This window comes from Gekko japonicus, unplaced genomic scaffold (genome assembly GCF_001447785.1).
Source record: "Gekko japonicus isolate JY-2015 unplaced genomic scaffold, Gekko_japonicus_V1.1 scaffold1761, whole genome shotgun sequence".
In the NCBI taxonomy this organism is placed as follows: domain Eukaryota; kingdom Metazoa; phylum Chordata; class Lepidosauria; order Squamata; family Gekkonidae; genus Gekko; species Gekko japonicus.
The window spans coordinates 262,808-279,181 of NW_015163142.1; the positions used below are offsets into that span (position 1 = coordinate 262,808).

At 42.5% G+C, this 16,374-nt stretch overlaps 1 protein-coding gene across 1 annotated transcript in view; it reads left to right on the top strand.

The window, feature by feature from the left end:
• The window catches only part of DHRSX (dehydrogenase/reductase (SDR family) X-linked), a 176,376-nt gene extending 160,375 nt beyond the window's left edge, over positions 1-16,001 (top strand). The window contains exon 7 of the mRNA XM_015406989.1: positions 15,609-16,001. Within this exon, the coding sequence (XP_015262475.1) occupies positions 15,609-15,797 (189 nt within the window). The 3' untranslated portion in view covers positions 15,798-16,001. The remainder of the gene's footprint in view (positions 1-15,608) is intronic.
• Positions 16,002-16,374: the final 373 nt, after the last annotated feature.

The following is a 16,374-nucleotide window of genomic DNA, read 5'->3' on the forward strand; positions in this document are numbered from 1 at the left end:
TATGATGCCTCACAGAGGCTCTAGAATAGTTTAGTGTAGAAGCTGCTTCTTGTGGTGGGACGGGTCAGTATCAGCAGCAGAACACAAGAAATGGCACAGTTGATATCCCTGTTATCTCGATGAACACCAGCCTTAATGAGATCATAAAAAACAGCATATGTTTGTCCTTCCCATTCTCTTTTTAAAATCTGTGTGAAACTGCTGGGAGAGATCACCAAAGCTTTGAAGTAAAGTGTCACCAATAGGTGGGTAACACCCTCCTGGTCTGTTTCTCCCTAACAGTCCACACTGTCACTTTTGTCAATTGGTTTTCTCTATTGCTTTGGGTCCCCCCCTCCTCCTTTTCCACATGTGTTTTGCTCCCTCATGGACTACTAGAGGGAACACATTGGGTGAAAAAAACCCTGAAGCAATAGGGACAAAGGAGTGACAAAAATGACAGTGCGGAAGTGGAAGAAGCCCCTGTACAAATGCCTGGAGAAGGCAGTGGGATGGATGAGGGCCGGTAAACGGAAGCTTAGTTGACAAGACTGAGGTGCAGTTAGTTAATGGGAAAGCAGATTGAAGTGCCGGGCTGTCCTGAAGCCCCAGATTACATTAGATGTATAGTATCTGTGTACTACACTGCTAAAAAGAATATATTTATATTATTTAGAGGACATTACAGCTGACGAACAGAGAGGTGAATAAATGAGTGACTAGCCCAAGATGAAACAGTGAATCCGTGGCTGAGAATTCTTAAGCAGAAATCTTAGAATACGAAGAGATGCTTCTCCCTCACCAGTGAACAAGTGCAGTCTGTTTTTTCCCTATACTCTTAGAAATAAGGAGCAAGGTACGTCTGAGCAGAGTGTCTTTCGTTTTCTCCTAAACACCTGTAACCTTTTCCTTCCCTGTACATTTACAACTATGAACAGAGATTTATTTAGGAAATTGATTTTCCACCCCTGTGCCATTCAAGGCAGCTTATAAAATCAGTGTGGTTTATATCTTTCACACAGACATAAGGTCCAGCTCTTTTCTCTATCTTGAAACTGGTTGCTGAATCAGTTATTACAACCACCGAATACCAGGGATGTGGAATATATATATATATACACACACACACACATATGTGTGTGTGTGTGTGTGTTTAAATTTCAGGGATTGCACTTCCTACCAGATGACGTGTGATGCAGTTATATAGGTAATTAAAATAAAAGTGGATGAATCTTGAAAAAAATGTGTGAAGGAAATAAATCTGTCAAAATTGGAGACTGATGCACAGATGTATCCTTAATTGTGGAATGCTGGGAGTAATTAACTGAGACCCTGCCATTATGCCCCACCTGTCTCCTCTTAAGCATGAAGGCAACCTTATAGCATCTTCATCTTTGAAGTGGGGTGATTGGCTATATAGAGTTACGTCCTATGTCCCCAGACCAGAGAAATACATTCCAAACTATCATTCCTAATTACATTACATTCTACTATTCATTACGTTACATTACAATCTACTATTCCAATCTGTTATTCCAAATAAGAAATAAAATAAAATTAATTGCACATATGGCCCGTCTGGGAGATTGGTGAGAATACAGATGTAAGGGCTGAATGAGGTTAGCAAATGTAGTGAGATAAGAAACCAATATCCCTGCTAAGTCCTGTGGATTTCATTGTTGTGAGTGTTGTAATAACTTGCAACTCAGCAATTTCCTTTTCTAGTCTGTTCCTGAAGTTCCTTTGCAATAAAAAAGCTGCTTTGAGGTCACCCACTGAATGTCCTGGACCATATAAACTAAGCTTGAATAAAACTTTGTTGGTCTTAAAGGTGTCATTGGACTCAAACTTTGTTCTACTGCTTCAGACCAACATGCCTACCCACTTGAATCTACCTCTGACCTCCTTGAAGTCTCTGGTTATGGGGTCAATGAATGGCGTTTATTTATTCATTGATGATCCCATTTGTTTCTGTTACTCTGATAAACTTAATGAACGAAGAAGTGTGCATGTACACAAAAGCTTATGCCCAGAATTAAACTTTTTTAGTCTTAAAGGTGCCACTAGACTCAAACTTTGTTCTCTTTCTTCAGACCAACATGGCTACCCACCTGAGAACTTGTTTAGTTAGCTTGGCAATTAAGGCATGTTACTAGAGTTCACATTCAATCACTTTACTGAAACAGAAAGCAAAGAACGAATTGCAAGTGGGAAATCTAACTCAAATTTCCAAGCAATTTTCTCCTTACTGTCTTTCATCAGCCTTAGGAGGTGCTAACAGCAGAGTTTCTTTTCTCTTAACAGTCTGTCAGTCAAGTTTCACTTTCTCATACTCCATGCCTCCTACTTCCACTTGTGGAGGGGGGGGGTTTCTGACAGGATTTCCACACAATAAGGTTTCCTCACTTTCCCTGCCCAGTATTACTGCAGTAGCTATCCCCCCTCCCCATGCCACCTGGGTTTTTACAAGTTTTTTTAAATTAGCAATTGAATATCAATACATTGTTGTAACTATCTGTGTATCAGGTTCTCTAGATTTCTAGCTTTGATTTTTGTAAAGGTTATTTTCTAATCCCGTGCATTGTGGAAATATAAAAGGAATGTAAAGAGATTGCATATCTCTGCAATGAAAAGGGGTAGGGCTTTAAAAAAATATGAAAGTTGGGAATGTGAAGAACCTGATGGTTAATTGACAGGGTTTTTTTGTTGTTGTTTTTTAAAGCCCCAGGGGGTGGAATTGGCCACCACAAGGGCAGAGAAAATGGCTTGCACATAGTCAGGATTGGGGAAATCCATACTTTCCCAGCCACCCAACAGTCATCCAGTCTTTGCTGCAGTGTTTCACAAAATGTTTGGAAAGACTGGAGAAAAGCTGGGGAAATCTTGAGAGTACATGAAAGCATCATGGTTCTGTGGGGAAGCAGGAAAATAATCCACTTCCCAACAGCTTTGAACCCTTGTAAAAAAAAACAAACCTCTGTGTCCAGAAGAACTAAATTTCATTTATCTCTAGGTCTTTTGGGAAAAAGATTTACAGTAGGGGGGGAAGAAAAAATCAATATTTGCATTTAATGTGGTGTATCTTGTGAATCTTTTTGCTTTTATTCTTAGAACTTACACATATGTAATCACTAGTTATAATGTTTGGCATTGTCATAAGTTGGAAAAAATATTAAGATTCTGGATGGGTTATAGGTAGCTTGGTTTAATGAAATATCATTCCTACCCAGGCACATGGTACATTGTATAGACAGTGCCAAGAAACCCCTCCCAGCGGCTGCTATAAAAATGGGACTCTTGGAGATTGGGTTTCGTCCAGGTCAGGGTTCTGAAGATCATGTCAAGACCCAACTAAGAAGGTCTGAAATGGAAACAAGAAAAGTTACGTGGATTGTCAGTCTTTTAATTCACAGTTGTAGTTTACAGTTGCTGTACAAAACATATCAGATCCTTATTACAAAAAAACTGATTAAAGGGAAGAGTCTTCTATGGGGTGGGGGATGCATTCAGTACACACAAATCAAAGCAGCTTCAAATCCTGTTGATAAGCATCCTGCAAAACAGATGCCAGCTTGAAGCTGTATTTCAACAGACATTTCATGGCAGGAGAAGTATACCACATTCCTGCAAAATGAACATAAGAAAATTTCTGATGCTGCTCCCTTCCCTGAAAGTTTTATTTTTTTGTACTTCTCTAGAAAGAGGCTCTGGGTGGTGCCCTGGTCTTGGGCACTCAGTGTCAATTTGCTGTGGTGACCACAGCAAGGTATGATGACACAGAGCTTACCATTTTCTCCAGGGGAACTGATCTTTGCCATCTGGAGAGCAGTTGTAATCTGAGTGATCTCCAGCCCTTACCTGGAGAATGGCATCAGTGTTTCCCCAGGAGGAAATGGGTGCTTTGGAGGGTGGAGTCTATGGCATTGTACCTGTCTGAGGTCCCTCCCACCCCTCAAACCCCACCCTTTCCAGGCTCCACCCCTCAAATCTCCAGGAATTTCCCAACCTGGCGTTGGCAACCCAATCCTTTCCAGCCCAATCATCAACCTACCTTTATCTGCCTCTCTGACTTCAGCTTTCCATCTCCCCACCACCACCTGCAGCCTTTACCTAGGAAAAGTAGTCTTTCTCCGCAGTAGGGACCCAAGTGGGAGGGAAGCAACCTTAGCAGGGTATAATGACACAGAGTCCACCCTCCAAACCAGACATTTCCTCAAAGGAAACTGAGTTCTGCCATCTAGAGAGCAGTTGTAATTCTGAGTGATCTCCAACCCTCACCTGGGGAATGGCAGCAATGGTTCCCCAGGTGAAAATAACTGCTTTGGAGGGTGGACTCTATGGCCATCAGTTCAACTGTGGCCTCTCCCCTCCCCAAACCCTAGCTTCCGTAGACTCCATCACCAAATCTCCAGGAATTTTCCAACCTTAAGCTGGCAACCCTAGTTAGTACTGGCCCCAGTGAGTTCCCCACAAATGCCTGGAAAGAGCCTCCTGGCTTTGCCATTTTACTGACTGAACCAAGCTTGGTTGCCTAGCAACAGCCACTGAGGGAAAAGTTAGTCTCACAGGAGCCAAGTAGGAGAAGTATCTTCCTCAGGAGAGACAGCCATTTTGGCAGTTTATTCTGACAGGGAACAGTGGCTGAGGCGACAGTGGGCAGGGAAGAGGAGTGGACCCAGCACCCAGCCAATGGCACGTGAGTACTCTTGATTGGTGGTTGATGGGCCAATGGCTGATGGAGCGCACAGCACAGCCAATGGGAGAGCTGGAAAGTGCCAACGTGTTAGGGAAATTATATATATCAGATGATGCAGCATAGGGGAGAAAGAGAAAACCAAACCTATATTAGTTCTCAAACAAAAAACCCTTATTTGGGTTGTAAAATGTACACAGGAGCCAGAATATATTTGAGGATGCATAGTTTATTGGGACAAACATTTTATGTTTATAGCTATAACCAGTGTGTGTTAATTTTTGTTTAATGTTTATTAGGGATCCCACCAGTTTATACAGTAATCTAGGCCCATGTTAATTTGCATACAATACTTCCCACAGAGAATTGATTGCAGGAATGAATTTAAAAGAGAGAGAGAGAGATGTAATCAGAAGGACAAACTACCTGCATGCCTAAAAAAGCCTCTTTAGGAAGGAAGTAATTTGGGATGCAAAAGTAATAGGGCAGGAAGGAAAAGCTTAACCATTCCCCATCTGCTATTTTCCTGCTCCAACAAATCAGATAAACACCCACCAGTACCTTTTTCTCCCATGGGGTTTCAAATACTTTGTAAATACCTGGTTAGAATCACAACATCACAAGGAAAAACCTCATGGGTGATGTACAGTGCCCTCCTCAGCAGAGTTACACCATTACAAGACTATTGAAGTCAATTGACTTTAAAGGGTATAATTTTGCTTTGAATGGCATTATTACAGTGGACAAACAATACATAGCACAGAAATAAAAAGGTTTGAGCACTGCTCTGTCTCTATCAATACTCTGTGCTAAACTAGAGGTGTGAAGGCCCAGAAAAAACCCGGAAAATTTTGGGGGGGAAATGGTTTTTTTCTGTTTTTTCCCTGAAGCCTTTTTTGTTTTTTCCCGAAAAATTGGAAAAATTGAAAAAAGAAAAGAAAAGAAATTGATTATGGAACGTTTTATTTTAACATGATGAATGAAATATTTTAAGACAAGGTGTTCAAATATTTTCCAAATCATTTCTTATATATATATATATATCAGATTGATCTAATTTCTGTGCACTGAGGACAAGCAAGTCCTAGGTTACAAACTGAACTCTCCAATGCAAGAACAAGATGCATTTCTTCCTTTAGGAGGTGCTGTTGTCACAAGAACAGAAAAAGTTTTCAGTTTTGTTTTTGCATGTGGGTGGGTATTCTGTTTGTAATAATTGTTTGGATACACTATATTTTTAATATGCTAGTTGTGATAATTTCATGCCAAGTAAAAATGTCCATAGTCATATTTTATGTTCCTAAAGTAACAGAATGACTTTCAATCTAGAAAAAACAAAAGAAATGCTAATGTAGCATTTTTTTCAATTTTTCCGAAAATTTCTGTTTTTTCCCGAAAAAAACGGGGGGGGAACGGGTTTTTTTCCGAGCTTCAAAATTTCCGGAAATTTTACATCTCTATGCTAAACTCATCTTTACAAAAATGGCTCTTCTTTCAATTTTTTTAAATCAGTGACAGAACATTGTCACATCAGTTAGATGCACTCTAAGTAGTTGCATTCCCCAGTGGTGGATGTTTTTGTTCTTCATTCTGAGACACACCTTTGCCATGGAATCAGACGTCTAAAAATTCTCCTTAGTTGCAAAACTACTTTGTCTCTGGGTTGGCAGATGAGCTGCCATTAGGGTTGCCAACCTTTCCCCCACCATAGAGAACAATGGAGGGGATGGGGAAAAGTAACTTTTCCCCCACCATAGAGAACAATGGAGGGGATGGGGGCAACCTGTTTGGGGGCCCGTAGAATTGGACCCACTGGTCCAATGTTCTTGAAACTTGGTGGGTATCTTGGGGAGAGGCTCCAGCAGGTACCCTGTGGGTTTGGAGCCTCTCCCTCAAACCCCCTCCCCTCCAGCCCCCAGAATATACCCTATGTTTTCGCCATTGATTTCAAATGCCCATCGAATATAATGGGGCCGAATTGCCACTGAAATTCGGTGGCAATTCAGCGGCAAGCCGATTCAGATCAGAGAATCTGAATCGGCCTGCAGCAGCCCGAAAGGGGCCCAAATAGGCCATTTTCGGGGGTGCATTCAGTTCAGATGAACTGAATGCATATCCCTATTCCCAAGGGTACTTGACGTCAGAGCACAGCTGTGAGAATTATGATGACCAAAACAACTTAGTGGAAAGACAGAAGTTTCATTTTTGCTTTGTATGATGTGATACCAGCTATACAGTAAATAAATTTTATTTTTGGACCCCCTGCTTTTTCATTTAAAAACCAATATGAGTATGTATTGTTTATTCACTGTGGGAAGACTAAAGAAAGAATTTTATTGGGAGAAAACAAGGTTCCTGTTCATGCCCCCCCCTCCCAGTCTTCTTTGGTGTTTGTTGCAGTTGTTCATCGCGTGGACATGGAATGATACAACAGCTGCAGAACTGTTGTTACCAGCAAAGTATGACTTTCTCTGAGATACAATGTTAAAACGTAGGAGCATTCTAAACACTGTTCTAACAACAGAAAACATATTTACCTAGGGAGTGTATAAATCTTGTCATAGATGGTGGGGAAACTAGCACTTTATAGGTTTGTGAAAATAGTAATGGAACAAATTGCTAGCCAATCTGTTGATTGGATTCAGTAATGAGACAACAGTGAGCATATTCTATTAGGAAGAAAATCTGCCAAGTTTCAAAGAAATAAAAAGGAGCTGAACAAGACTGCAGCTATGCCTTTGCATAGTGAAATTAATGTGCTGTTATTTTAATGAAATATATTTGTAGATGTTTCTGATGCAGGAACAATTACCATGTGTGCCTAATTGTAATATGCTGATATCTGAAAATTCTGCATCAGTACTTAAACAAAATATTCTCTTTGTTTTGCTTTATTAAATACAATCACAGATTATCAAAACGTACAATGTCTCACTTTGTTTAATGTTTATTATGGCAAAGCAGGAAACCTTAAGGCTACTTATACAGCAGAATTAACCTTTTCATGGTTGATGCATAGTTGAACAAATTTCTTTTGGGCCTTCTGGTATGTCTCCCAGACAGAAGGTTGAGGAAGGTGAGTTTTGAAGGATAACAAAGCACCTGACAGGAAATTGGGGAGGGGGGCAAATGGAGCTGAGAGAGATAGGAAAGAGGATAGGAGACGCTGAACTGCAGGCTGTGGAAGGTCAGTAGTTCAGCAGTTCGAGACCCGAGTGTTCCGCATGACGGAGTGAGCTCCCATCTCTAGTTCCAGCTCCTGCCAACCTAGTAGTTCAAAAGCAAGAAATTGCAAGTAGATAAATAGGTACCACTTCGGTGGGAAGGTAACAGCATTCTATGCGCCTTGGTGTTTAGTCATGCCGGCCACATGACCACGGAAATGTCTTCGGACAGCACTGGCTCTTGAGCTTTGAAATGGAGATGAGCACCGCAACCCTAGAGTCGGATTCAACTGGCTTGCGAGCAAGGGAACCTTTACCTTTGCCTTTCAGGTGCAGATCAATTTTGCCTGGATACATAAAGGCTCAGCATTCTTCAGTTATAAGTGTCATAAACTCAAGAGCTATCTGTGTGGTCAGAGATACTGTAAATGCTTCAGAAGTTTTTAATACAAATTTGTTATTCCAAATGAAAACTCTTGTGTACACAATGTTTAAATTGATTATGTCTACTGATTACATTACATTGGGGTCAGTAAATTCTTACACTGCATTGCACAATGCTTCTGTTTCTTCCTGTAAGATACTGCCTGTAAGCAGGGCTGGCAAAAGATGGGAGGGGGACGAACTTCCCGGGGCCCAAGTCAGTTGGAGGGCCCCTGAAGCCAGCAGCACTCTGCATTCAGAATGCATCTAATTTATGTCTAAGGCAGTTCTGCACTAATGGAGTTCTGCTCTACAGCAGCCACTAGGGAAATCATAGCACATTAAACAGGAGTTGCTCTGACTCTGCTGGCCAGGCTTTTCAGCAACATTTACTACAGGGCTGAGGGAAACCCTTGCTTATCAGACTCTGCTAAACTTATCAACCAAGCCAGCATTGGAACAAAGCAAGGCCAGCCAGGACAGCACATGACTGACACAGTCATTGCCAGACTGCAACCTCCTAACAATGTTGTTTTCACAGTATGTTTCCTTCTTCCTTTCCTTCCACCCAGCTCCATAGTTTTGTTTGCTCAGCCAGATCTTGCAAAGCCCCTGTTAGCAGGCTGTTAGCAGGGTGTAGAACATTAAAATAAAGCAACCTTTTTTTCTTTTCTTAATTTCTCTTTCTCTATATATGACAAATGACATAATCTTTGTAGAAAATATGTCAGCAAACTCAGCCCCAATGATCCCAGTACTTCTTATCCAGCACCACTACACAATAAATTTCCCTCTACTTTTGTGCTAGGTAAAGGTACAAGGGTAAACTTAAATATATTTCTTGCTGATTTATTTACTGAAGATTTATTGTGATGTGAAGGGGTTTTTTTAACTACAGCCCTCTTCATCAGATGTGTCTTATGTTGCTACACACACATATGTATGTGTGTACAAAAGAAAGTTACAAAATTAGACAAATGATTTGGATCAGGGTCATACAGAAGGCGCAGGTAGAATCTTTGTTTGAGGGCCCATGGTGGCTCTCAACAGCCCTGCCTGTAGTATTTTCAGGTAGGTAGCCATCTGCAGTAGGAGATGAAAATTTGACTCCAGTAGCACCTTAAATACCACCAACATTTGCCAAGGGATAAGCTTTCATGATCAAAGTAAAATTCCTCAGAACCTGTAAGGAGATAGCAGTTGTATGTTACTTGCATTTATAGTATTGAACTTTAACATAATTCTGATGCTTATCAAGATAAATTTTACTGACACGAGATATGAAGCTGTTAATTTATTTGCCTAGCATAACCATTCTTATGAAGGAATGGGAAATTTTCCAAAGCAACCAGCAGCACAAAAAACTCACAGATTTATTTTGCCCAATATGATCTACTAGAGAAGCAGGAAGGAGAGGGGGGAAAAGAGAAGAATGGTTGATGGTATATACAGGGGTCATTTCGTAGAAAAAGAGGTGCAGGAGCGCATTAGCATAACTCATTAGCATAACTTATTTGCATATGCCACACCCCCTGACATCACCGGAAGTGTGTCAGAAGGCAACACCCACCGCTCAGGCTCCACTGGACTGTTTTGGATTGCTAGCTATTGGGGGGAGGGGAATGGGCAGATCTGTCCTCGCAGAGGAGGGAGAGCTTGTACCTGAATACAACTTGGTCTTAAAGGTGCCACTGGACTGTTTTGGACCGGGGGGCTGGGGGGGGCTCTGCAACTTACCTGGCTGCTTCTTGCTCTGACTGAGGGCTGCTGGGAGCAGGGGGTGGGGCTTGTTGCATGTGCCCACCCCCTGGGCTCTTTACTGCCGAAGCTCCACTCCTGTGCGCTTCTGCAGGAAATGACCCCTGGTATATACCAAAATGGGATGAGGGATGGTTTGGTGACAGGCAGCAGAAGAGCTAGCAGCTATGAATTCACTAGAACATAAAATAAAGTAGCCTGCACTGAGGACCCTTAGTGCTTAAATACTGCTGTGACTCCCTATCAGATATTCAAAGCCATATAAGATGTATCATCTTTTCTTGTAACTGGAAGTTGCTTCGTAATAGAGTCTTAAAAGTTCTTTATGGGGGAAAACACGGACCTGAATTCAGGCTTCTTTATGTTTTTTTTCTAACCTCTCCAAATAAAATGGTATTGTTTTGCCTTACTGCCTCAGCTTTCTCTTTATACTATGCCAGGTACTTTACAAGAAAGGTAGTAAAACACTACAGGATACCATACAGGTTCATAGTTCCTGTCACAGTCTAGTTTAGATACCAGACTCATTGTGGAATCCATGCCAGATGAGAGAGAGCCACTGTCATGTCCTTTTAGCTGGCATCAGGCTAGGGCTGGTGTAGGCAGAGATCTTGTCAGTATGTACTTGCAGAGTGTCAGACTACTTTAATGAGGCTGGAAGTCAGTTATTCTTCAGAGATGACCATAACAATTATAGACCAATATTTCATGTTGCCTTTCCTGGGAACTTCAGTCAGTTTGTAGTGCTGGAACAGCTTCAGTGCTCTCGGGTAAACCATCCTTCCTCACTCTGTTTCTATTGAGATTCCAACCTGAGTATAGGACAGATGATAGCACCTTGAGATCAGCAAGTCTGACTCACTCAGTGACTCTTGGAAAAGTGAGTTTTCCCCGCAGGTTTGGTGCTCTTGTGCTGTCAAAAGAGAGATAAATCCTAGTGGTGCTCCTGGACAAAAATGTCCCTTTCCTTCTATAAAGGCATTCACAATTAGGCTTGTACTTCTCAAAGAATGCCCAGTGTGCTGGTTACACTCAGTGAACCGGTGACCTGCTTGGAATCCTGTTCTCTATGGAGATTCAGATGGTGGGAAGTGGGGAGCAGAGCCTTTTCTTCAATAGCCCCAGGCTTCTGGCATGAGCTTCTAGAGAAGATGGATCAATGTGTGTGTCCGGTGTTTAGAAAGCACTGTAAGGCTTAGCTATCTAGACAAATCTTTGGGCACTGAGTTACCTTTTTAATGGTTCAGCATATGAACTAAACTTTAGGACAATTTAGTATTTATTTTTCCAGTTCTATCCCTCCTTTCGGTTCATGAGGAGTTCCAAAAACAGAATGTGCTGCTATTGATTTATCACTGTTTTGGTTTGCTTACGTTGGGTTTGTGATTGCAAAAAATTTAAACATCTTGGTTTTAATCAAGTTTAGTACAGTAATGTGAAAGGGGCCATTGTTACTTTAATTTGATTTTGCCTCTGACATGTACTAGTTTTCTTTTTGACAGAATGCCACTTTGATGATAAATCTCCATGCCAAATAAAACTCTTTAGTTTACCTTGCTATGCTGGATTAAACCCACAGTCTTCATTTGCTGTCACCCTGGTCGTCATAGTCTCTAGCTCATATCTTGTTACTGAATGCAATGCATTTATACATATAACCCACACCTTCGTCTGCTTGTGGCAGAGTAAAGAACATTTCATCCTGATAAAATGTGTAATTATGCTAGCAATATCAGTATTGGTGTTTGCTTTCCAAAGTGTGTTTGTTCTGTTGCTGAGAAAGAAATGACTTGCTGGTGTGTAACATTGCTGTATACTGAGTAAAAAATCTCAGATCAAACCCAGTGGCAGTGAGTAAACCCCATTTCCCAACATCCTTGCAGGCATCCGGTGATCTTGGGCTCTATCCATGTTGAAAACTACAGCGAAATGCCAGGGGCTGACATTTACAAAGAGATTAGTGATTTGAAAACATCAGTGTTGATTTAGCTAGTATGGATTACCTAAATGAGCCTATATTCAGCAATGGCTGAAAATTTATCACATCACATAATCCCTTTAAGGATGTAGTAAATATTACCACAGGAGCTGCGGTGGCTCAAGTGGTTAAGATGCTGAACTGCAGGCTGTGGAAGGTCAGTAGTTCGAGACCCGGGTGCCGCATGACGGAGTGAGCTCCCGTCTCTAGTTCCAGCTCCTGCCAACCTAGCAGTTCGAAAGCAAGAAATTGCAAGTAGATAAATAGGTACCACTTCAGTGGAAAGGTAACAGCGTTCCGTGCACCTTGGTGTTTAGTCATGCCGGCCACATGACCACGGAAACGTCTTTGGACAGCGCTGGCTCTTCGGCTTTGAAACGGAGATGAGCACCGCAACCCTAGAGTCGGACTCGACTGGCTTTCGAGCAAGGGAACCTTTACCTTTACCTTTAAATATTACCACACACACTACAAAAATGTGATAGCCAGTGGGTGAATAAGTACTAACTGAACACTACTAAAGCAGGTGTCCCCCAACCTTTTTGAGTTTGTGGGCACCTTTGATATTCTGACACAGGGCGGTGGGCACAGTCACAAAATGGCTGCCACAGGTGGTGGAGTGAAACACAAAATGGCTGCTGCAGGAGGAGGAGCCAACCACAAAATGTCAGGGAGCAAGTTTATCTATAATTGTAATAGATTCAGGTGAGTAGCTGTGTTGGTCTGAAGCAGCAGAACAAAGCTGGGGTCCAGTGGCACCTTTAAGACCAAGAAAGTGTTATTGTTGGTCTTAAAGGTGCTACTGGACTCAAACTTTGTTCTATAACTAGAACTGCTCAGTATTTCAGGCAGAAGCTCTGTTTAACATGATGGCTTTTAATCTGTACAGCCTATTAGATGCCCTGCTGGGCAAACACCCACCTAGCCCCTCCCACTTTCTCAAAGCACTTTGCTGGCTCCAGGAAAGGTGTCAGTGGGCACCATAGTACTGCTAGGGACAACAGTGCTAAAGTACCATCGGTAGGTTATGCTTAAAGTTGTGTTGCAACAATAATCCTGTCAAAGTCATTCATTTTCTTTTTAAAATCCAAAATTTGAAGACCTCAGAAATTGTTTCCCCCCCCCTTACTTTTTTTTTTTAAAAAAACGAGGTCACTTTAATTTGCATAGATCTTTTCCTTTCTTTCCATTTATTTACAACTGCTTTCTCTTTTTTGGTTGGTGATGAAATTGAAAGAGCAATGTCATCTTCTGTGTTGTTTTTCTATCATACATTTGTGTCCTGGCTGTTCTGCAGTTGCTTGAAAACGTAGACAACAATTCAATTCCTGCGCAGTTTGTAGGAGGCAGACAAAGTGTGTGTGGGGGGGGGGTCTGTCACTGTGAAAGGGCACAGATCACGAGGAGATGGCATCATCCACATTTTCTTTTCTTTTTCCTGGCCATAAAAATTTCACTTAGGGAAGGAAGAAAGTTTGTATTCTGGTATAAATAATGACTCAATATTTTAGGGAAGGCTTGCAAATACTCTGACTGTTAAACCAGTTGAATTTCCATGGATTTCACCCAAAGCACCTTGAGGTATTGTAGGAGGTGTGTGTGTGTGCGCGCGTGCTCGTAATGTTCAGAAACAAAGACACTCACAGAATGGCATGTGGCTCTGATATATGTTTGTGGTATAGACAATTCCTTTATCTGGAAAAGGAAATTACAGCAGCTTTGTTTGGCCACATAGGGCATCAAAACTGTCTGAGCAAAGTGGTTTCTAGGCAACATATAACTCCCTGCCTTCCGGCGCACTCCATCTCATGCAAAATTACAGAGGGAAGCAGTAGGGGCAAGCTGAAAGCAGAGATGAGGTACAATGCCTGTATCTGCTTCACATTTGAGGACACCGCACTGGCAGGTACAGCTGACCTCCAGGACTGTTCTTCTCAGGCTGCGGTCACACGGAGCATTAGCCATGCTACAGAGATGGAAGATAGGCAGATTTTTCCGGCCACGATCATACCGCAACATCTGGGAAGTGTAGAGCTCCCGTGGCGAATCCGAGGCTTCCCGCCGAAGATGCAGAGTAAAAAACTAGTACGAGGCTTCGATCACATGTGCAGGAAATCCCTTCTTCTGTGGGACTTCCGCCGCCTGCTGCGGCGTCGACGGCTGGCTAGCTGTGCGGTGGCCATGGCATTCCTCCGTCTCCTGCCCACACCTATTGCCCCCTCCCACTGTAGCCAGGCTTGCCACCTCTGGAGGGTTGCTATGGCCACTGTTGCGGAGGCGGTTAGGGGGCTGTGATGAGGGGGCCCACCTCCCCCTCCATTGGCTATGCCTCGGAGTTCTGTTGGGGTCTGGAAGCATCTGTCACCCTCTCCGGTAAGCCCACCACCCGCCATCCGCGTCCCCGTAACGAACGGACGTCCGCGGGTGGTTTCTGGTTGCGCGCATGGGCAGGGCTTTGCGGATGCAATTGCTCGGTCATGCGTATGCGCGAAATTCGGTTTGGAAAAAAAACCTCCCGTTCTCTACGGAAGCGGCGACTAGCGATTGCTGGTGTGATCGCGCTGCGCCACTTCTTTACCATGCTGCAGGATCGTCGTGTGATCGCCACCTCCCCCCACGGGACCTCGACAAAACGTGTAATCGGGCCGCTGCGTGTTATTTTACTCCGGCCCAAACAGCCATGCTTCCCCCCCACATTTTCCTGCACGTATGACCGAAGCCTCAATATGCTTTTCAGTGTGGTGCTCATGTGCGATTAGACTAGACAGATTGTTACAGACTTTGAAAATCGTCTATTGTTCATGATAGAACAACTAACCCTTAGAAATATATAGCAAGTCTCAAGAGGGAGGGAGATCTGGCGTGTTAGCAGTTCTCTGTCTGTCTGTCTCTCTCTCTCTAGCTTTCCCACTTTTTTACAATCTTGGTCTTTTGCAGGATTAGCTGCAAAATGTTGCCAGATATTTTGCCCCGTCTCTACCAATATCCCAAACCACTGTGCTTGAAATTAGAAATGGCCAAGCTCCCTCAGCTGTCCTTGGACTGAACTTTGAGAAACCCCATAAATCCAGAAGAGATCACACTGATTTTAAAAAGTTCACCAATGGCTTAGCAGAAAGATAAAGCTCTGTTCCATTACCTTTTCCCATCCCATTCGGTGTACTCAGAATTAAAAGTCCCATTGGGTTGAATAGGCTTACTATCAGGGTGTGTTCATATGTGGATTTGAAGTTTGCCTTTCACATGATCAGACTATCTCTCTGGTTAGGCTGTAGCAAGACAGGTTTCTTGGCAGAAAGAAAAGCTTCATTTCAAATGCCTTCCCCCCCCCACCGCTGCATGTAAGCCTGGACCCAGATGGATCCCATGCATGTTGTTTTATACATTTTCCTGCCCAAAAGACTGTACAGTCATGAAGACAGATTGGATAATGCTCACTTAAAATTATGAACAGAAGATTTCTTTTTCGCTTAAATCACAGGCACAGTTCTGTTTCAAGCTGCTGAGTAGTAAAGTTCGGCATCACTTAAAATGCATGCTTCTCAATGAACCTTGTTCTCTCAAATACCTGTTCCACATGCTCTTATTTTGCTTTGGTTTCTTTAATCCACAGACACCAGAAGAGGGTGCATCCACGTCAATCTATGCAGCAGTTTCACCAGAGCTGGAAGGAGTTGGCAGCTGCTATCTCTATAACGAGCAAAGGACAAAATCTCTTGATCTCTCCTATGATGAGGATCTGCAGAGAAGACTCTGGACAGAAAGCTGCAAGCTTGTTGGGATTCCTGATGCAGTCCTGTAGACAGGTCTCAAAAAATAGCCATGGCTTGCTGCATGAATGCAACACGTCTCACTGGCCTGTACCATGCAGCATCACCCATATTTCCGGAATTCACTGTTCAGTCACACGGGCAAAATATGAACTCTGTTTGAGCTACCAGACTGGTGGTGATGGTGGGCAAGATATTTCCAGCCAGAATTGTGTGTCCGGTGGTTTTGAACTTAACCATCCATTTTGTAATCATAATGTTTCAGTCTGTGATTAAAAAAAAGAATATCTTTAACCATATGTAGAATTAAGGGTTTTCTTTAATATGGAAAGGGATTGTCCCTTGAGGCTAAAACATATTCATCTCAGGGAATATTCAACTCAGCTCTGCAGCTTCAGATAGCAATTAATCCTCTTTTCAGCAGATCACATACCTTTTTCTTTGAACATCACCAGTCTCTAATAATAATAAAAAATTGGAAAAGTATATACATACTGACAGCTACTTTAGGTGTGCTTAAAATCTCGGGCGTGACCAGTGAACTTCATGAGATGGACCTATAGTTGTAAAAGCAGGAAAGGCTAGTGCAAAAGTATCTTCCCCACTTCC